At 40.5% G+C, this 23,451-nt stretch overlaps 1 protein-coding gene across 1 annotated transcript in view; it reads left to right on the top strand.

Moving 5' to 3' along the window:
- The window catches only part of DNAJC11 (DnaJ heat shock protein family (Hsp40) member C11), a 524,045-nt gene that overhangs the window by 405,095 nt on the left and 95,499 nt on the right, over window positions 1-23,451 (top strand). The window contains exons 8-9 of the mRNA XM_053690381.1: window positions 8,873-9,062; window positions 22,442-22,527. Coding sequence (XP_053546356.1) covers window positions 8,873-9,062; window positions 22,442-22,527 — 276 coding nt within the window. The remainder of the gene's footprint in view (window positions 1-8,872; window positions 9,063-22,441; window positions 22,528-23,451) is intronic.

Consider the following 23,451-nt stretch of genomic DNA (forward strand, 5'->3'; position numbering starts at 1 on the left):
CACCTGCCCACCATGCTCTCCTTCCTTCCTTCTGCACACCTGCTCACCATGCTCTCCTTCCTTCCTACTGCACACCTGCCCACTACGCTCTACTTCGTACTGCACACCTGCCCACCATGCTCGCCTTCTTCCTACTGCACACCTCACCATGCTCTCCTTCCTTCCTACTGCACACCTGCCCACCATGCTCTCCTTCCTTCCTACTGCACACCTGCCCACCATGCTCTCCTTCCTTCCTACTGCACACCTGCCCACCATGCTCTCCTTCCTTCCTACTGCACACCTGCCCACCATGCTCTCCTTCCTTCCTACTGCACACCTGCCCACCATGCTCTCCTTCCTTCCTACTGCACACCTTCTCACCATGCTCTCCTTCCTTCCTACTGCACACCTTCTCACCATGCTCTCCTTCCTACTGCACACCTGCCCACCATGCTCTCCTTCCTTCCTACTACACATCTGCCTACCATGCTCTCCTTCCTTCCTATTGCACACCTGCCTACCATGCCCTCCTTCCTTCCTACTGCACACCTGCCCACCATGCTCTCCTTCCTTCCTACTGCACACCTGCCCACCATGCTCTCCTTCCTTCCTACTGCACACCTGCCCACCATGCTCTCCTTCCTTCCTACTGTACACCTGTCCACCATGCTCTCCTTCCTTCCTACTGCACACCTTCCCACCATGCTCTCCTTCCTTCCTTCTGCACACCTGCTCACCATGCTCTCCTTCCTTCCTACTGCACACCTTTCCACCACGCTCTACTTCCTACTGCACACCTGCCCACCATGCTCTCCTTCCTACTGCCCACCATGCTCTCCTTCCTTCCTACTGCACACCTGCCCACCATGCTCTCCTTTCTTCCTACTGCACACCAGCCCACCATGCTCTCCTTCCTTCCTACTGCCCACCTGCCCACCATGCTCTCCTTCCTTCCTACTGCACACCTGCCCACCATGCTCTCCTTCCTTCCTACTGCACACCTGCCCACCATGCTCTCCTTCCTTCCTACTGCACACCTGCCTACCATGCTCTTCTTCCTACTGCACACCTGCTCACCATGCTCTCCTTCCTTCCTACTGCACATCTGCCCACCATGCTCTTCTTCCTACTGCACACCTGCCCACCATGCTCTTCTTCCTACTGCACACCTGCTCACCATGCTCTCCTTCCTTCCTACTACACACCTGCCCACCATGCTCTCCTTCCTTCCTACTGCACACCTGCCTACCATGCTCTTCTTCCTACTGCACACTTGCCCACCATTCTCTCCTTCCTTCCTACTGCATACCTGCCCACCATGCTCTTCTTCCTACTGCACACCTGCCCACCATGCTCTTCTTCCTACTGCACACCTGCCCACCATGTTCTTCTTCCTACTGCACACCTGCCCACCACGCTCTTCTTCCTTCCTACTGCACACCTGCCCACCATGCTCTACTTCCTTCCTACTGCACACCTGCCCACCATGCTCTTCTTCCTACTGCACACCTGCTCACCATGCTCTCCTTCCTTTCTACTGCACACCTGCCCACCACGCTCTACTTCCTACTGCACACCTGCCCACCATGCTCTCCTTCCTACTGCCCACCTGCCCACCATGCTCTCCTTCCTTCCTACTGCACACCTGCCCACCATGCTCTCCTTCCTTCCTACTGCACACCTGCCCACCATGCTCTCCTTCCTTCCTACTGCACACCTTCTCACCATGCTCTCCTTCCTTCCTTCTGCACACCTGCTCACCATGCTCTCCTTCCTTCCTACTGCACACCTGCCCACCATGCTCTCCTTCCTTCCTACTGCACACCTGCCCACCGTGCTCTTCTTCCTTCCTACTGCACACCTGCCTACCATGCTCTCCTTCCTTCCTAATGCACACCTGCCCACCATGCTCTCCTTCCTTCCTACTGCACACCTGCCCACCATGGTCTCCTTCCTTCCTACTGCACACCTGCCCACCATGCTCTCCTTCCTTCCTTCTGTACACCTGCCCACCATGCTCTCCTTCCTTCCTACTCCTGCCCACCGTGCTCTTCTTCCTACTGCACACCTGCCCACCGTGCTCTTCTTCCTACTGCACACCTGCCCACCACGCTCTTCTTCCTACTGTACACCTGCCCACCATGCTCTCCTTCCTTCCTACTGCACACCTGCCTACCATGCTCTCCTTCCTTACTACTGCACACCTGCCCACCATGCTTTCCTTCCTTCCTACTGCACACCTGCCCACCATGCTCTCCTTCCTTCCTACTGCACACCTGCCCACCGTGCTCTCCTTCCTTCCTACTGCACACCTGCCTACCATGCTCTCCTTCCTTCCTACTGCACACCTGCCCACCACGCTCTTCTTCCTACTGCACACCTGCCCACCATGCTCTCCTTCCTTCCTACTGCACACCTGCCCACCATGCTCTCCTTCCTTCCTACTGCACACCTGCCCACCATGCTTTCCTTCCTTCCTACTGCACACCTGCCCACCATGCTCTCCTTCCTTCCTACTGCACACCTGCCCACAATGCTCTCCTTCCTTCCTACTGCACACCTGCCTACCATGCTCTCCTTCCTTCCTAATGCACACCTGCCCACCATGCTCTCCTTCCTTCCTACTGCACACCTGCCCACCATGGTCTCCTTCCTTCCTACTGCACACCTGCCCACCATGCTCTCCTTCCTTCCTACTGCACACCTGCCCACCATGGTCTCCTTCCTTCCTACTGCACACCTGCCCACCATGCTCTCCTTCCTTCCTTCTGTACACCTGCCCACCATGCTCTCCTTCCTTCCTACTCCTGCCCACCGTGCTCTTCTTCCTACTGCACACCTGCCCACCGTGCTCTTCTTCCTACTGCACACCTGCCCACCGTGCTCTTCTTCCTACTGCACACCTGCCCACCATGCTCTCCTTCCTTCCTACTGCACACCTGCCTACCATGCTCTCCTTCCTTACTACTGCACACCTGCCCACCATGCTTTCCTTCCTTCCTACTGCACACCTGCCCACCATGCTCTCCTTCCTTCCTACTGCACACCTGCCCACCATGCTCTCCTTCCTTCCTACTGTACACCTGCCCACCATGCTCTCCTTCCTTCCTACTGCACACCTGCCCACCACGCTCTCCTTCCTTCCTACTGCACAACTGCCCACCACCCTCTCCTTCCTTCCTACTGCACACCTGCCCACCATGCTCTCCTTACTTCCTTCTGTACACCTGCCCACCATGCTCTACTTCCTACTGCACACCTGCCCACCATGCTCTACTTCCTACTGCACACCTACTCACCATGCTCTTCTTCCTTCCTACTGCACACCTGCCCACCACGCTCTCCTTCCTTCCTACTGCACACCTGCCCACCATGCTCTACTTCCTTCCTACTGCCCACCTGCCCACCATGCTCTCCTTCCTTCCTACTGCACACCATGCTCTACTTCCTTCCTACTGCACACCTGCCCACCATGCTCTCCTTCCTTCCTACTGCACACCTGCCCACCACGTTCTCTTTTATTCCTACTGCACACCTGCCCACCATGCTCTCCTTCCTTCCTACTGCACACCTGCCCACCATGCTCTACTTCCTACTGCACACCTGCCCACCATGCTCTCCTTCCTTCCTACTGCACACTTGCTCTTTGTCCTTAACACCTGTCGACCCTTCTCCTTCCTCCCAACCACCCACCCAACCCATTCTCTATCCTTCTTCCCGACCACCCACCCAACCCATTCTCTATCCTTCTTCCCGACCACCCACCCAACCCATTCTCTATCCTTCTTCCCAACCACCCACCCAACCCATTCTCTATCCTTCCTCCCAACCACCCACCCAACCCATTCTCTATCCTTCCTCCCAACCACCCACCCAACCCATTTTCTATCCTTCCTCCCAACCACCCACCCAACCCATTCGCTATCCTTCCACCTTCCCACCATGCTCTGTTTCTTTCTGCCAGCCCCCTGACCCCAATCGACTTCCTTTCGCCATCCTGCCCATCCCACTCGCCTTCGTTCCTTCTGTGGCTACACACATATGCCTCTTGTCGTTGGCTCACCTGATGTGTACAGCTAGCTTCCAGTAGTGCATTGCTGCACTGGATGCGACTTTAACTATGTGTTTAACAATTTTGCAGATGTTAAATACATAGAGCAATTATTGCTCTGTTGCTTGCACACATTCGAGCATTTTATTTTTGCACATTTATGTCCCTCTAATGTCCCTTTAATTTCATAAGTGTTCATTAAAAATCCAAACTTTTTATTGAAATCATTTTAAGACTCTGACTTTAATGTAAGGCATGTACTTTCTTTTGACACTTAGTACTTTAAATAGACGCCAGTTGATACAGACCAGTGGGTGTGAATTCCCCTTCACTGACAGTCTTGCAATTTATTAGCTGCCAGATATATATATTCATTGTCTTTGTAGAGTTAACAGAATACCACAATGTTATTTAATGTTCTACCTTTACAGCTAAGCAGATTTTCTTTGTCAGCTGTGTTAAACTACGGCTTGAAAACCTATAATTAGGATCATTTACGGAGGAAAGTCAGGTCACTCGTACACAGCCGAAATGAGTCGCACTAGATTAATTTTAAGGGTAGTTTGCTCTTAAAAGTGGTAAATAATTTCCCATCCAAAATAAGGGTATGACCCTCATAAAGAGTGTCAGAGTCAGACATTGTTATTTAGGTCACTGTTTAACATCAGCATTATGTGGGTTGTACAGCTTTGTGTAGCGTGAAAGAGCTGCAGTACCGCCGGGCTGCCAGTAGATGGACTTTTTAGTTATTAAATATAATTTATGTTCAGTCTGCTTAAAAGGGTCTAAGAGTTACTGGATAAATGTGCTTTCTTTAAAGGGACATAAACCCCAATTTATTTATTTTCAAAGATTCAGAAAGAGAATATTATTTTAAACAGCTTTACAATTTAGTTCTATTATCTAATTTGCTTCATTTTCTTGGTATTCTTTGTTGAAGAAGCAGCTTTGCATTACTGACAGCTAGTTTACACATTGGGTGAGCCAATAACGTAAGGCATATATTTGCAGCCACCAGTCAGCAGCTCCCGAGTCTACCTAGGTATCCTTTTCAACAAAGACTACCAAGAGAACAAAACAAATTAGACAATAGAAGTAAATTGGAAAGTTGTTTAAAATGACATGGGTTTCAGGTCCCTTTAAGTGTGTTTGTTTTGTTTGTGTATATAATTGTCACTCACATCACCATAACCAGAAAAATCTTGAGGTTAAACACATATTAGTAGATAATTAAATAGTCCAAAAGTAAAATGCTGCGACACTGAGCATTTTATTTTTGCTCTTTAATTTTCCTTTAATGAAGTCAGTTAAGAATGGTCTCTCTAAGATCCAGAGAGCTTTAATAAATCTAGGCTCCCCATTTCTTTAAATCCTCTCTGTTTCTATCTCAATATTTTTTTTTATTTTTCATACGTGTTTAGGCAAAGCAGCTCATCTCTCCCTCTTTACCCCGCCCTTGTAGTCTAATTTATATGTACAATCTCTCTCCATACTCTGTTTTATAACCTTTTATTAACCTGTTTAGCATTGCATCCTTTGCATATGTTTGTGAAATTGAGACGATACCCCCCTCCAGCACCAGGCTGCAAATGGCAATCTGTATTGAGATTTCTGCATAAGTGTAGTACTAACACACAAATGAGTCTTCTAGATAGTATTCCCTATTGTCTTTCATTTGTAATACTTTTTCATTCTTTCTTTTCCTTAGTTCAGAGATCTGCAGAATAAAATGATCAGAATGTATGCAAAATGCATGCAATTAGACAAGCTCAAGTTGTTTTGATATGCGAAATGCGTTAAACAGATAGGAAGGTCAGAATTGAAATGTGCATGGGTGCATTTAAATATTAGAGAAATGTTTGCTATTCTCACATTTGCTCTGTGCTTGTTGTGTTCTTTGTTGAAGAGATGCTTAGGTAAGTGTCTGGAGCCACTACGTGGAAAGAAATAGTGCTGCCCTTTACTACTCTTCAAATAGATAACATTCTGGCAAAATTTCTGCAAATAGCGCTCCTTAACTTACATCCCTGCTTTTCAACAAAAGATACCAATCAAATAAAGAAAATTTGAAAATAGAAGTAAATTAGAAAGTTGTTCAAAATGGCATGCTCTATCTAAATCATGATAGAAAATGTTGGGTTTGATGACCCTTTAAAGGGACAGTATAGTCACAATTAAACTTTAATGATTCAGATAGGGCATGCAATTTTAAAAAACTTTCCGATTTACTTTTATCGTCAAATTTGCTTTGTCCGCTTTATATTCTTTTTATGAAAGCTAAACCCAGGTAAGCTCAAACTGATTTCTTAGCCGTTGAAGGCTGCTTCTTATCTCAGTGCATTTTGACCTTTTTTTTACAGTTAGACAGTACAATTTCATGTGTGCCATGTAGATAACATTATGCTCACTCACGTGGAGTTATTTATGAGTCAGCACTGAATGACTTATATGCAAGTCTGTCACAAGCACTGAGATAAGGGGGCAGTCTGCAGAGGCTTAGATACAAGATAATCACAGAGGTAAAAAGTATATTACTATAACCATGTTGGTTATGCAAAACTGGGGAATGGGTAATAAAGGGATCATCTATCGTTTTAAACAATAATTCTAGAGTAGACTTCACTAACACAATACACACCACTGTTATCTCTCTGAGTAGGCATTGTTTTTGTATCTTGATCCTCTCGTCACATGTAGCATATTTGCGTATGCTACTGAAACATTACTAGCTTTTAGAAGTAATTTTGCTAATAGGAGTATATTGCAAAAATGCTTATTTGTAAAATTGAAATGATTTCATGCACATTTCAGATTTGACCTTTCTATCCCTTTAAATTATTGATAGTAAAAAAAGAGAACAAAGCTGATCAGATTTTCTTTTTGGAACAGAAACTGTCTAACAGCTTTTTTCCATGCAAAAAAAATTTCTAAATTTCTTCCATACAGGTGGTGAGAGTCCATAACCCATTACTCCTGGGAATTACTCTTCCTTACCACTAGGAGGAGGCAAAGATTTCCAAATCCCAAGACCTCTATTAAACCTCTCCTACCTCATAGGAATCTCAGTCTTGTCTTTGCCTCCGCTGGAATTAATGATAGAACTTTTTCAGCAAAGTGTGCCATTGAGACAGGGGTGACAAACCCATGGCATGAGTGCTACAGGTGGTACGCAAAACACTTGGTGACACTGCGACTTTTGGCTACCACCATATTGCTGCTTGGCGTCATTGATTGCAATTGCTTTACTTATGATGCCATGCTATATATCAGCAATTAAGCTTTAACGAGACAATCTACTGTAAAATGTCCCTCTCATTAATTTGTTTCCAATTGTGTTTACCTGCTGAAGTGTAATAAATGTGTTACAAATAGCTTGTTTTCCTTTTTTTTGGCATTTGAAATTGCTGCTTTTGCCCATCGTATCCCCACCTTTACTTTATACTTGGTTATAGAAAAGCTATGTAAACATATTCAGCAGTAGAAATTACACTCACAGTTTGTTCTCTCTAAGCGACTGATGATTTAAAGCTCCCAGCTCTCGTGAGATGATCAAAGATGTCTCGTCAGTAAGGAGAGATCCCTCAAATAATTTTAGAAAAGCAAATTTTAGCTAGAGTGCTGTTTACCTAGCCAATACAGTACCTATACTGTATTGGCTAGGTAAACAGCACTCTAGCTAAAATTTGTCCCTAGTTCTGGGTGTGAAAGTGAGACCCATACATTGCAATATAGGTTGAAAAAACAAAACAAAGGTTTTGTGTGATTTCTCTCCATCCCGGCAAGTTTGATCATCAGACCCTAATCAGAGATAAGATAAAGAAGCATGCATGTGTAAAGAAAGTGACAAGATCTGATTCCCATGCATACGTAGCCCATTAATGTAATACAACGGCACCACTATCATAAAAGTCCTCCTTTATTAGCCAAAGTCATCAGACAACGTTTCAGGCAATGCCCTTAGTCATGTCATGATAGTGGTGCTGTTGTATTACACTTTGGGCTGTTCTGCAGGGCACTAGCAGCTTGCAAACTCATGGAGTATAAGGAACACAGGTGCTGGATCTTGTTGGGTAGCTCATTTTAATGGGTTGTGGTGTAAATGAGGGGGGTTGCTATTTCATATACAAAAATAAACCCAAATGAGCTATTTCACATACATTTAAGACTTTGCTTCTTGCATAACAAATCATTGGAAAAACAATGTTCCTTAAATGATTTCTGTATATTACAGATTTTAAAAAAAATAATTGAATTTACCTTCAATTACCTCCAGTATTAACAGAATTAGAATTTGGTGAGATTGTTTTGCTCTTTAGACTCTCTAGGGAACATGGGGCAAATGACACATTTCACCCAAATACAAGCAATGTTTATATTCCCTTTAAGAGCTGCCTTTAGCCATCCAATTTCATACTTTGAAAAATAGTTTATTTATTTGCAGATCCTAATAATTATTAACTATATGAAACAAGGTTACTATCTATTTTTGTGTTGTATTATCACCGGTTTCTGTTATTGCTTTGTAGTTCAAAATATCTAAATCCCAGCTCGTTCTGAGATAATACATTTCCGCATGGAAGGAGAGAACAGTTTATGTTGAAAATAACCTGCATATAGCCATATGTTTCACAACACCATTACATTCACTGCCTACGGCTTCAATTTGTATAAATTCTCTAGTATCTTAAAAATGCAAAGCTGTTTTTTGCAACAGAATTCTTGTAAGCCTTGCTTTCTGCTGCCACCTTCTAGACCACATCGTGATGCACTGAAAAGAAAGAATATCTTAACCCTGTAGCAATGTGTCTGACAATTTGTTGTGTTTGTGTTTTCTTTTAGTTTCTTTACTACAAACTGTGTCTTACAATTTTCGTCTCGAGGCATCCGCCCTGGACTCACGACTATGGTTGCCAGACATCTAGACAAGAACACAATGGGTTATATTCAGTGGCGATGGGGGATCCAATCGGCAATGAACACCAGTATTGTTCGAGATACGAAAACTAGCCACTTCACAATGGCGATGCAGGTGAAGACGCCATAAGAAAACTTTATAATTCAATTGTGCTTTGATTTACAAATTAATAGCTTTGCATTGATTGCAGCAGTGTAACAGAACAGATATTTGGTTTAATATCTTTATGAAGGGAATAAGGGTGCAAAAGCATTTTTTTAAAGGGACATGAATCCCAAACATTTTCTTTCATGATTCAGATAGAGAATACAATTTCAAACACCTTTCTAATTTACTTCTATTATCTAATTTGTTTCATTATCTTGGTATCATTTCTTGAAGGAACTGCAATGCACCACTGGTTTCTAACTGAACACATGGGTGAGCCAATAACCATCTGTATCTATATCTGCAGCCACCAATCAGCAGCTAGAACCTAGGTTCTTTGCTGCTCCTGAGCTTACCTAGATAAACCTTTCAGCAATGGATAACAAGAGAAGGAAGTAAATTAAATAATAGAAGTGAAATGGAAAGTTGTTTAAAATTGTATTCTCTATCTGAAACATGAAAGAAAATTTTGGGTTTCATGTCCCTTTAAGTGCATCTATATGTTCGGAATAGAGACATCCATAAACGGAGCATTCACCCCAACTAAGGATTTTTGCCTTCTTTTTTTAGCTTATTTTTTTCATGTCCATGAACTAGTGACGTATGGGATATACAATCCTACGAGGAGGGGCAAAGTTTCCCAAACCTCAAAATGCCTATAAATACACCCCTCACCACACCCACAATTCAGTTTTACAAACTTTGCCTCCTATGGAGGTGGTGAAGTAAGTTTGTGCTTGATTTTTATGACTTCTTCTATGATAAGCACTTCTAAGCATTCTGAAGCCCAATTCCTCTCAGAGTACAGTGTTTGTCAGAGGGATGTGAAGAGAGTATCGTCTATTGATTTTTTTATGGTTTCCCTCGCGGGAAATCTTTTCAAGGGTTCTCTGTTATCGGTCGTAGGGATTCATCTCCTACCCCCCTTTTCAGATTGACGATGTACTCTTATATACCATTACCTCTGCTGTTAGTTTTCAGTACTGGTTTGGCTATCTGCTATATGTGGATCGGTGTCTTTCGGTAAGTATGTATCATTATTTAAGACACTCTCAGCTATGGTTTGGCGCTTTATGTATTAATATAAAGTTCTAAATATATGTATTTACTTATATTTGCCATGAGTCAGGTCTATGTGTATTTCCCTTTGCAGTTTGGCAGTTTCATTATGGGAATCATGTTTTAGGAAGTTTGTCTTACCTGGGGTATAGTCTTTTTTTTTCAGTTTGACTTGTTTTTTCTTTTGAAAAACTTGCAGGCAATTTGGCTCATGAGGACACAAAATGCTGTTATTTATTGTGTCATTTTTGTTGCGAGAATTTTTGTTGGCGCGAATATGCGTCTATAATGACGCACGTTCATCATTTCCTGCGTCTTAATTAAAGCCAGGTTGTTTTCCACAAAATTGTGTTTATGATGCGAGTTGCATCATTTCCGGATGTTTGTTGGCGCCCAAAAAAATTTCAACTTTCTTTTGCGTCGTGCATCATACTTGGCGCCAAAAAAAATAGTTTATTTTACCTCACTTCCTATATGCTCCTTGCCTTCTTTATGCTCAGAGGGCTATGCTATTTGCTTTTTTGTCAATTTTAGCACTTGCATTTTTTCACATTCCTGAAACTGCTATATGTGGAAATAAGCTATTTCTGTATAAATGTTATTTTTTCATTTACATTTTACAAGATGTCCCAATCTGATCCTGTCTCAGAAGCTGCTGTAGGAACCATGCTGCCTGAACACAGTTCTACTAAAGCTAAGTGTATCTGTTGTAAACTAGTGGAGATTATATCTCCAGCTGTAGTATGTAACAGTTGTCATGATAAGCTTTTGCATGCAGAAAAGGTTTCTATTAGTGCTAGTACAGTATCTGTTCCTTCAACATCTAAAGTACATGATATCCCTGTTGATATGAAATATTATATTGCTGATGCGATACAGAAGGTTATGTCTGCTATTCCGCCTTCAAATAAACGTAAAGGTCTTTTAAAACTTCTCATACTACTCATGAAATTTGTAATGACCGACAACATACTGATATATCCACCTCTGATGAGGATCTCTCTGACTCAGAAGATCCTACTTCAGACATTGACACTGATAAATCATCTTATATTTTTAAGATTGAGTATATTCGTTCCTTGTTAAAAGAAGTGTTGATAACTTTGGATATTGAGGAGTCTGGTCCTCTTGATAATAAATCCAGTAAATGTTTAAATTCTGTCTATAAACCTCATGTGTCTACTCCTGAGGTTTTTCCTGTTCCTGATGCTACTTCTGATGTGTTTGCTAAGGAATGGTTGAAACTTGGTACTTCTTTTGTTACTTAAAGGTTTAAAAGTTGTATCCTTTGCCAGTGGCTAAATTAGCGTTTTGGGAAAAAGTCCCTAAGGTTGATGGGGCTATGTTTACTCTTGCTAAACGTACTACTATTCCTATGGAAGATACTACTTCTTTTAAGGATCCTTTAGATAGGAAAATTGAATCTTATCTAAGGAAAGCTTATTTACATTCTGGCTATAGTCTCAGACCTGCCATTTCTATGGCTGATGTTGCGTCTGCATCAACTTTTTGGTTGGTCAGCTTAGCACAACGAGAAAAAGATTCTGTATTCCATAGCATTGTTCGTTTGCTTCAACATGCTAATCATTTTATCTGTGATGCTATTTTTGATATCATCAAGATTGATGTCAAATCTATTTCTTTGGCTATTTTAACTAGAAGAGCTTTATGGCTCAAATCATGGAATGCTGACATGGTATCTAAATCTAGGTTGCTATCTCTATCATCCCAGGGTAATAATTTATTTGGTTCCCAATTGGATTCTATTATTTCCACTATTACTGGAGGGAAGGGAGTTTTTTTGCCCCAAGATAAAGAGTCTAAGGGTAAATCTAAAGCTTATAATCGGTTTTGTTCCTTTCATCAGAATAGAGAACAAAAAAACACTCCTTCCTCTAAGGACTCTGGCTCCAATTGGAAGCCATCTTCGAGTTGGAATAAATCAAAGCCTTATAAGAAGCCAAAGCCAGCCCCCAAGACTGGATGAACATGCGGCCCTCAATCCAGTTCTACTGGTGGAGGGCAGATTGTAATTTGTTCAAGACATTTGGGCAGGTTCCATTCAGAATCCTTGGATTCAGAATATTGTTTCTCAGGGCTATCGAATAGGTTTCAGAATAAGACCTGTGAGGAGATTTTTTCTCTCTCACGTTCCATCAAATCCTGTGAAAGCTTAGGCCTTTCTGAGGTGTGTTTCAGATCTGGAGCTTTCAGGGGTATTCAAATCTATTCATTGTCCCGAAGAAGGAAAATTCATTCAGACCAGTGCTGGATCTGAAGTTTTTTAATCAATTTGTAAGGGTCCCAACTTTCAAGATGGTGACTATAAAGGACTATTCTGCCTTTTGTTTAGCAAGGTCATTACTTATCCTCAATAGACTTACAGGATGTTTATCTTCACATTCCGATTCATCCAGACCACTATCGGTTTCTGAGATTCTCTTTTCTAGACAAGCATTACCAATTTGGGGCTCTTCCATTTAGCCTAGCGACAGCTCCAAGAATCTCTTCGAAGGTTCTAGGTGCCCTTCTATCTGTAATCAGAGAGCAGGGTATTGTGGTATTTCCTTATTTGAACGATATCTTGGTACTGGCTCAATCTTTTCATTTAGCAGAATCTCACACAAATCAACTTGTGTTGTTTCTTCAAAGACATGGTTGGAGGATCAATTTACCAAAGAGTTTCTTGATTCCTCAGACAAGGGTCACCTTTTTAGGTTTCCAGATAGATTCAGTGTCCATGACTCTGTCTTTAACAGACAAGAGACAAATTAAATTGGTTTTCTGCCTGTCGAAACCTTCAGTCTCGATCATTCCCTTCAGTGGCTATGTGCATGGAAGTTTTAGGTCTCATGACTGCAGCATCGGACCGTATTCCCTTTGCTCGTTTTCATATGAGACTTCTTCAACTCTCTCTGACTTGGTGGTTAAACCATCGTCGGATTATTCAAGGGGCCTCTTTTGTTCGTCCTTCCTGGACTGTGATTTCAACAGATGCAAGTCTCATAGGTTGGGGAGCTGTTTGGGGGTCTCTGACAGCACAAGGAGTTTGGAATCCTCAAGAGCCGAGGTTACCAATCAATATTTTACAACTCTGTGCTATTTTCAGGGCTCTTCAGGCTTGGCCTCTTTTAAAGAGAGACTTATTCATTAATTTTCAGACAGACAATATCACAACTGTGGGATATGTCAATCATCAAGGTGGGACTCGCAGTCCTTAAGAGATGAAAGAAGCATTTTGGATACTTTTTTGTTGCATCTTGTGACAGAAGCAGCCATCTTGTAGCTCAGCATTGTTGCATCTTGCGACAGAGGTAGCCATCTTGTAGCTCAGTATTGTTGCATCCTGTGACAGAAGCAGCCATCTTGTAGCTCAGTATTGTTGCATCCCGTGACAGGAGCAGCCATCTTGTAGCTCAGTATTGTGGCATCTTGTGACAGGAGCAGCCATCTTGTAGCTCAGTTTTGTTGCATCTTGTGACAGAAGCAGCCATCTTGTAGCTCACGTATTGCTGCATCCTGTGACAGAAGCTGCCATCTTGTAGCACTCGTATCGTTGGATCCTGTGACAGAAGCAGCCATCTTGTAGCTCACGTATTGTTGCATCCTGTGACAGAAGCAGCCATCTTGTAGCTCAGTATTGTTGCATCCTGTGACAGGAGCAGCCATCTTGTAGCTCACGTATTGTTGCATCTTGTGACAGAAGCAGCCATCTTGTAGCTCAGTATTGTTGCATCCTGTGACAGGAGCAGCCATCTTGCAACTCAGTATTGTTGCATCCTGTGACAGAAGCAGCCATCTTGTAGCTCAGTATTGTTGCATCCTGTGACGGAAACAACCATCTTGTAGCTCAGTATTGTTGCATCCTGTGACGGAAGCAACCATCTTGTAGCTCAGTATTGTTGCATCTTGTGACAGAAGCAGCCATCTTGTAGCTCAGTATTGTTGCATCCTGTGACAGGAGCAGCCATCTTGTAGCTCAGTATTGTTGCATCCTGCGACAGAAGCAGCCATCTTGTAGCTCAGTATTGTTGCATCCTGTGACGGAAACAACCATCTTGTAGCTCAGTATTGTTGCATCCTGTGACAGGAGCAGCCATCTTGTAGCTCACGTATTGTTGCATCTTGTGACAGAAGCAGCCATCTTGTAGCTCAGTATTGTTGCATCCTGTGACAGGAGTAGCCATCTTGTAGCTCAGTATTGTTGCATCCTGTGACAGAAGCAGCCATCTTGTAGCTCAGTATTGTTGCATCCTGTGACGGAAACAACCATCTTGTAGCTCAGTATTGTTGCATCCTGTGACAGAAGCAACCATCTTGTAGCTCAGTATTGTTGCATCCTGTGACGGAAACAACCATCTTGTAGCTCAGTATTGTTGCATCCTGTGACAGAAGCAACCATCTTGTAGCTCAGTATTGTTGCATCCTGTGACAGGAGCAGCCGGCTGTTTGACAGCTGTACCTTTCACTACAGTTTAGCTCACTAAATAGAGAGCAGAATTGTTACATTTTTTCAGGGTTTTTTTTTTTGCACAGTTTAAAAGTTGCATAACAAATATAAGCTCCAAGATGGCGGCGCCCAGTGTGAAGATACAGAGCTTCCCTAAACTGATAATTGTAAGGGGTTAAAATAATAGAATGACTGTGAAGACAGCTGCAGGCGCAGAAGGAAAAACAATATCATAGTGAGTAATTACCGCTACTGTAGTTGTACTCCGCCGTTTAATGCCCATTAAGTGGATATAAATGTGTAAAAAGAAAATCCTGTAAACAGGATAATGGGTTAGAGTATTTTATTATTGCATATTACTATGTGAATAACCACTGCAAAGAGGTTAAATACATAGTTAAAGTTAGTTCTGGGTGCTTGTTGAACACATCTGGTGAGCCAATAGGCAAGAGGAACGTGTGTGTATCCACCAATCACTAGCTAGCTCCCAGTAGTGTATTAGTGCTCCTGTGCCTATCTATGTATGCTCTTCACTAAAGGATATAAAAAAAAAGAAATCTGTTTGATAATAGAAGTAGATGGAAATGTCTCTTACATTTGCACGCTCTTTTACAACTATGAAATTTTCATTTTGACTTTCGTGTCTATTTAAACATTTTTCCCAGGAAGTACAAGCCCATTGGCTCATATATACTTCCTCATTGGCCGATATGTATTTTCTTTGTTTGGCTAACAGTTGCAGCAGCCGTTTGTACTTATCAGGCTTTATAAGTTGTAAGTACTCAACTGATACAGGACAGTCAACACCAGAATTTATGTTGTTTAAAAAGATAGATAATCCCTTTATTACCCATTCCCCAGTTTTGCATAACCAACACAGTTATATTAATACACGTTTTAACTCTGTAATTACCTTGTATCTAAGCCTCTGCAAACTGCCCCTTATTTCAGTTCTTTTGACAGACTTGCATTTTAGCCAATTAGCTCAATGTTATCTATATAACACGCATGAACTAATGCCCTCCAGTGGTGAAAAACTGAAAAAATGCATTTAGATTAGAGGTCTAAGAAATTAGCATATGAACCTCCTAGGTTTAGCTTTCAACTAAGAATACCAAGAGAACAAAGCAAAATTGGTGATAAAAGTAAATTGGGAAGTTGTTTAAAATGACATGCCCTCGCTGAATAATGAAAGTGTTTTTTGGACTTGACTGTCCGTTTAAATTCGGTTTTATTTATTTGGATGATATAATTATTTTGAGTACAATGTTCCTTTAAGTGTTCCATTGAGAAAATCTTTCACAGCAGTTACAAATGTTTTGTGTCCAGTTCCTATGTATTGAAAAACATATTTTAACACACAGACATTGCTGGGTTGCAAAATAACAAAGGCCCTTTTATACATACAGTGGTGACTCCCTAAACCTTCACCTCAAACCCTGTTCATTTTCTCTACGCCGGACTCCTATAATGCAGGGTTCTTCAAGCCTCGGTTCGGGGTCCAATATTGGGTCGCAACACCATGTTTATTGGGTCATGACTTGTTTCTGTGTTGTAGGAGAGTGTGTGTTGTAGGAGAGTGTGTCTGTTTTTTATGAGAATGTGTGTGTGTTGTATGAGAGCAAGTCTGTGTTATTTGAGAGTGCGTGTGGGGTGTGTGTGTGCTGAATAAGAGAGTGTGTGTTTGTGTGTTATGAGAGTGTGTGAGGTGTGTGTGTTGAATGACAGTGTATATAGTGAGTGTGTGGGTTGTATGAGAGAGTGTGTAGAGAGTGTGTGTGTTGTATGAGAGTGTATAGTGAGTGTGTGTATTTTATGAGAGAGTGTGTAGTGAGTGAGTGTGGGAGTTGTATGAGTGTGTAGTGAGTTTGTGTGTTTTATGAGAGAGTGTATAGTGAGTGTGTGTGTGTTGTATGAGAGAGTGTGTAGTGAGTGTGTGTTGTATGAGAGTTTGTAGTGAGTGTGTGTGTTGTATGAGAGTGTGTGGTGTGTGTGTTGTATGAGAGTGTGTAGTGAGTGTGTGTTGTATGAGAGTTTGTAGTGAGTGTGTGTGTTGTATGAGAGTATGTGGTGTGTGTTGTATGAGAGTGTGTAGTGAGTGTGTGTGTTGTATGAGAGTGTGTAGTGAGTGTGTGTGTTGTATGAGAGAGTGTGTAGTGAGTGTGTGTGTTGTATGAGAGAGTGTGTAGTGAGTGTGTGTGTGTTGTATGAGAGAGTGTGTAGTGAGTGTGTGTGTGTTGTATGAGAGAGTGTGTAGTGAGTGTGTGTGTTGTATGAGAGATGTGTGTAGAGAGTGTGCAGTATGTGTGTTGTGTGTAGTGAGTGTGTGTGTATGTTGTATGAGAGTGTGTAGTGAGTGTGTGTGTTGTATGAGAGAGTGTGTAGTGAGTGTGTGTGTTGTATGAGAGAGTGTGTAGTGAGTGTGTGTGTTGTATGAAAGAGTGTGTAGTGAGTGTGTGTGTTGTATGAGAGAGTGTGTAGTGAGTGTGTGTGTTGTATGAGAGAGTGTGTAGTGAGTGTGTGTGTGTTGTATGAGAGAGTGTGTAGTGAGTGTGTGTGTTGTATGAGAGAGTGTGCAGTATGTGTGTGTGTTGTATGAGAGAGTGTGCAGTATGTGTGTTGTGTGTAGTGAGTGTGTGTGTTGTATGAGAGAGTGTGTAGTGAGTGTGTGTGTTGTATGAGAGAGTGTGTAGTGTGTGTGTAGTGAGTGTGTGTGTTGTATGAGAGAGTGTGTAGTGAGTGTGTGTGTTGTATGAGAGAGTGTGTAGTGTGTGTGTTGTATGAGAGAGTGTGTAGTGTGTGTTTTGTATGAGAGAGTGTGCAGTATGTGTGTTGTGTGTAGTGAGTGTGTGTGTTGTATGAGAGAGTGTGTAGTGAGTGTGTGTGTTGTATGAGAGAGTGTGTAGTGAGTGTGTGTGTGTTGTATGAGAGAGTGTGTAGTGAGTGTGTGTGTGTGTTGTATGAGAGAGTGTGTAGTGTGTGTGTGTGTGTTGTATGAGAGTGTGTAGTGTGTGTGTGTGTTGTATGAGAGTGTGTAGTGTGTGTGTGTTGTATGAGAGAGTGTGTAGTGAGTGTGTGTGTTGTATGAGAGAGTGTGTAGTGAGTGTGTGTGTTGTATGAGAGAGTGTGTAGTGAGTGTGTGTGTTGTATGAGAGAGTGTGCAGTATGTGTGTTGTGTGTAGTGAGTGTGTGTGTGTTGTATGAGAGTGTGTAGTGAGTGTGTGTTGTAGGAGTATGTGTGGGGTGTATGTGTTATCACCTTTTACAACACTTTCAAGTTTGACTTCAATCAGGAATAAAGTTGCACACATTTTAGTCACTTTATCTTGTTGTATATTCAGAAATGTTCAGACCAAGCATAAAAATAGGGTCACAAAGGTATGTGGTAACATTGCTCTGGGTCTTGGGGGAAAAAGTTTAAAGACCCCTGCTATAATGTATCTCCAATGGATGTCAGTAACACACACAGAGCACTGATTATGTCCCCTGGTTACTAGCAATAACACCCAGAGCACCCTACTGGCTTCCAGTTACAAAGTCAGAACATTGATATTACCCTCTGTATGCCAGTAACACACAAAGCAATGAGATTATCCCTTGACTGCCCGGAATACACAGTTTTTTCCCCCTTTGTTGACTTAGTAATATTTAAGTTATTTCCTGTAGGTAGTAATATTTGTTGGGGGTTATTTTGTTTAGTTTCTTGATTATTTTTTTCTCAAGATGAATGTACCACAATGTAAACGAATAAGCCACCAGGGTAGTTTTAAAAAAAAAATGCTGTAATGTATATTTACTATCCTACATAGGTATAATTTTCTACAAAGAATACCAATAAAACAAAGCAAATTAGATAAAAGAAGTAAATCGACAAGTTGCTTGCTCTATATGAATGATAAAATTGGGGTTTTATGCCCCTTTAAAGGGACATTCCAATGAAAATGTAAATGCACATAGATGAATTACATCTTTGAATAGAATCATATTTGCAATATACATGTATTGGCAAAAATGCTTCTATTAAAAGTTATCACTGTTTTAGTGTTAACATTTTTCTATGCACGTGCATGTGAAGCATAGCTATATATTCTCAGTGCACCAGCATTTTAAGTGCTGCAGCTGCTTAGAACGCCAATGGGGCTTGTATCAGGTCAGCAATTAAAAAACTGAGTCATTATTATTTGGTACAAGCACCTTCCTTAGGCTCTCTGAGCAAGTGCTGTGTTTAAAATGCTGGTGCACGGTGCATACTTAGATACACATTTGAAACAGCTATAGCTTTGATTAGAAGCATTTTTGCTAATACGTATATATATTACAAAAATGCTTCTATTCAAAGCTGAAATGTATCCATGTGGATTCCAATTTTGTCTGGAATGTCCCTTTAAGTAAAGGAACTGCGTTTTAGCCAGATGTAAAACAGACAAACGTATATATAAGGTAAGTATAGCTATCAAAGACTTCCTTCCATGCTGAATTTTGTCTTTAAAAGCTGGTTCCATTCCACTTAATATGATTTTTTTTTTAGACTGATTATAATTAAAATCTGAATCGCTATAACAGTTATATGAATGCTTTATGCAGTTCAATTATACTCTTTAATAAATGTAGATTTTATTATTCCTGTTGGGCTACTCTGGCTGATGCATAGTTTTGCATAACCATAAATATAAGAATACGCTACATTAAAAATACTAATGTAAAACAATTCTTGTAAGCTTTTATCAAAAAATAAGTTTCAATGTGCATTGTTTCATTGCTAAATAAGTTTTTCAATTTCCTCTTTTTATGGGTGAATTTGCCACTGACAGATAAGCTCCAGTACCCGGCTTATAACATTACTCATCCTCTGTTTAGTACAGTATAGAACAAAGATGAAAGAAAAAAGGCTTTTTTTTTTTCTTTTCATTTATAAGTGCGATCATAAACACTGAATATCACTCGGATCATCCTGCAATAAAATCGCTCAGAAATGCGTTTTCAAAACCTTAGGTTTTAGCAGACGAGATCTGCCTCTTGCAGATGGGGTTGTCTGTAAACTTATTCTAGTCTAAATTTTAATTATGATGAGTAAAAGAGATGTAGAACAAAATCTCTTCCACTATGATTTATGTAAGGAAGGGTTTTTTTCTGCTTCTTTTTTACTCATGGTAATTAAAATCGAGAATATTTTAATCTCAATAAGCAGCATTCAGGAATCTATCATGTGTCAATAAGCCTAATAAGGCCCAAACCGCTTTCCACATCTGACTTCCTTAGTTGCATACTTCAATCCCTGTTATGTTGTAAAGCTGTCAAGCTTAAAGGGGCAGTATACACCAATTTTCATTTAACTGCATGTAATAGACACTACTATAAAGAATAATATGCACAGATGCTGATCTAAAGATCCAGTATAAAACCTTTTAAAAACTTAATTAGAAGCTCCCAATTTAACACTGTTAATGAGATAAGCCTGGGACACCCTCTAAAAGGAGCTGATAGCAGAACCTTCCCCATTCCCCCTCCACTGCATATGAAAAGACCCATTATACAAACTGAAGCAGTCAGAACTCTGTATACATCAGTATATATCTAAAACTTTGGGGCTTGGTTAGGAGTCTGAAAATCAGCACAATGTTATTTTAAAAATTAGCAAAACTATACCTTTTTACAAAAACACACCCAGATGGGCTATATAAATGGATCATCTACAAAACATTTATGCAAAGAAAAATCTAGTGTATAATGTTCCTGTTCCTTTAACATTGTACTATCAAGAAGAAATATGTTTAAAATGGATACGTTAAGCAAAAGAGGCGGGGCATTGTATAGCTCATTTAAATATCCTTTCCCAGATTCCTCGATGCCAGTATAAAAATTGGTAGTTCAGGTTTTCAGTGAGGGTGTGCCGATGACATATACAATGATCTATTGAGTGTTACTTTACTTAAAATTAACTCTTTTTTTTCTTCTCTCACCATAATTTAAATGGAGGTTTATTAATCTCCCTAGACCAGGTTTCACAAAGTAGCATTCAGGAATCCATTATCTGCCGATGAGGACAAATAAGGCCAAAACAGCTGTGCACGTGTTATTTCTTATGCTGCCACTCCTGCTATGCCTTAAAGCTGCCAATATAAACCTTATACTAGCATTGGGATGTCCAAGTTTAACATGAATGTGTAGAAAGAAAAGTATGGTTTTGTTTTTTTACTCACCATAATTTAAATTGAGACTGGTTTATTAATCTGTAGCTCATTTGCATATAGTTACCCAGATTCCTCTGCCCCAGTAGAGAAACTGGTCGTTCAGGTTTTCTTTGGGGGTTGTGCAGATGGGCTATACAATGATCTACTGAGTGTAAACATATTCTTAAATATCATTCTGTCTTGCATCTAACTTTAAGTGATATTTAATTTCTTTTCCAGCTGGTTTACTCATACAGTTAAAATTTCAATTAAAATAAGGAACGTGTAGACTTTATAGCTGGAAGAACATTTCAATCTCTCCAGCATTAGGTGTACTGCTAACGAATATTTAATTCATATTCTACAACAAGACTAAGTTATAGATAGCAAAGCAAATAAATAATTCTTACCCGTAAAAAATAGAGTCAATGCAATTATCCTTTAATGATGGTCCGGCGCAAATCAGTTTGTGCATCGTGATAACAAACCATCTGCGGTCCTTTGTGATTAAAAAAAATATATAAAAATCACTAAAGAAAATCTAGAAATGGTTATTACATGATCCAAGAAAATATTCATCTCGTTTTAATTGCAATAAGACAAACAGACACAAAATACTTCCAGATGAATATTAAGTTCCTGGCGGTTTACAACGCATTTATTTAGAAGCTGTCTGGTTTTATTAGCGTGACAGTATGAATATGTATCTGAGGTTTTTTATTTGTCTAACTCAGTTTATTTTAACTGCTATTCAGAGCAATAAACAGGAAAGCTTTTAAGGTCCTTAGTGTGATTTTACATGAAAATACATATTTGGATATGAGTTATAGTTACGGAAAGCTTAGATTCTAGTTCTCTTTTTTTTTTATTGTCGTCAAATTTCCATTGTTGTTTATACTTGACTGGAAATCTGAGACCTGGAATCACATTTTATATATATATTGAAAAGTACATCAAATGCAAAATGAAATTCCCCATAAAATATTTAATTGTGTGTAGTAAAACAACTTTAAAATGTTCTATTATTGTTTATTTTGCCCCTTTTGCCTATACTTCAAAGGGACAGTCTAGTCAAAATTAAACTTTCATGATTCAGATAGGGCATGTAATTTTAAACAGCTTTCCAATTTACTTTTATCATCAATTTTGCTTTGTTCTCTTGGTATTCTTAGTTGAAAGCTAATCCTAGGTGGGCTCATATGCTAATTTCTGAGCCCTTGAAGGCCGCCTCTTATCTCAATGCATTTGACTGTTTCACAGCTAGACAGTGCTAGTTCATGTGTGTCATATAGATAACATTGCTCACTCCTGTCAGCACTGATTGGCTAAAATGCAAGTTTGTTAAAAGAACTGAAATAAGGGGCAGTCTGCAGAGGCTTAGATACAAGGTAATCACAGAGGTAAAAAGTATATTAATATAACAGTGTTGGTCATGCAAAACTGGGGAATGGTTAATAAAGGGATTGTTTATCTTTTTAAACAATAAAAATTCTAGAGTAGACTGTCCCTTTAACCCTTTTGTTAGCTAAGATGAGTAATGCAAAAATGATATGGTCTAATAAGTCAAAACATGCAGAATGTTCCTTTAAGTTATCATAGTGTTTTTTTGTTGTTTTTTTAATTAGATGATGTCACTATTAAAATAAATGTAATAAATGTGCTTTCAGCTTGGAATCCCCCATTCCTTCATGATGGTGAGTTACCAGCACAAGTTTCAAGATGAAGACCAAACACGGGTAAAAGGCTCTCTTAAGTAAGTACTGAGAAAAAGGCCCATGAGATGATCTGTACAGATGTTGTCTGGCTCTAATATGAATAAGGAAACAGAGGTTATTTTGCCGTAGTTGTCTGATGCTTTTAACGTACACAAAGGACATCAATTGTGATGCAGTCTGTATTATAGCCTTTATTTTGTGCAGAAATGTTGTTATTAACGTGCAATGTATCTACATCACTTTTTCAAGGGATACGAAACAGTGCTACTTTAGTAAATAAAATTAAAAAAACGAAGTAAACATACAAAGAAGCAGATTGGGTTATTAGATGCCAAGAGATCAGCCATTGAAACTAGCGGAACAGCGATTTCCCCTACAGCACCGTAAGGGCTCTTTACAGTAAGAACAAAAAGGTTATGGAACTCTCTAATGAGGTTGTTTTAGCAAAAGCAATAAATACATTAAAAAGGGCTAGAGGCTTTATACAGGTGTATGCAGTAGCAGTTAGAATTAACGGTATAACGGTTCAATTTGGGGGGGGTTGCCCTCTTTTGGATCAACAGAAGTAATAGAAACATATAAAAGGTTGAACTTGATGGACTTTTTTTAACCTATATTACTATGTAATGCAGACTTCTAGGTGTGAGAGTTAAAGGGCCATAATAACTAGCAACACTAGACACTAATGTTTTTTTTAACCCCCACAAAGTACTGCTCTGGACTCCTAGAGCACTGCTGGTCCCAAGCGCAAATCCCCGCTGATCCAATCAGTCATACTACTAGCGCTGCTTATTGGCTCAGCAGGGATATGCACTCAGGACCAGCGGAGATATGATTTGCGGTGGTTAAAGTGAATGTAAATTTCATAAATTATTCCCTGTTTTTTAAAAATACTATTAAAAACAGGGGCACTTTCATTCATGAAAGTTTACATTGCACTGTATTTTTACAAATACTTAAAT

This window comes from Bombina bombina, chromosome 8 (genome assembly GCF_027579735.1).
Source record: "Bombina bombina isolate aBomBom1 chromosome 8, aBomBom1.pri, whole genome shotgun sequence".
NCBI classification, from domain to species: domain Eukaryota; kingdom Metazoa; phylum Chordata; class Amphibia; order Anura; family Bombinatoridae; genus Bombina; species Bombina bombina.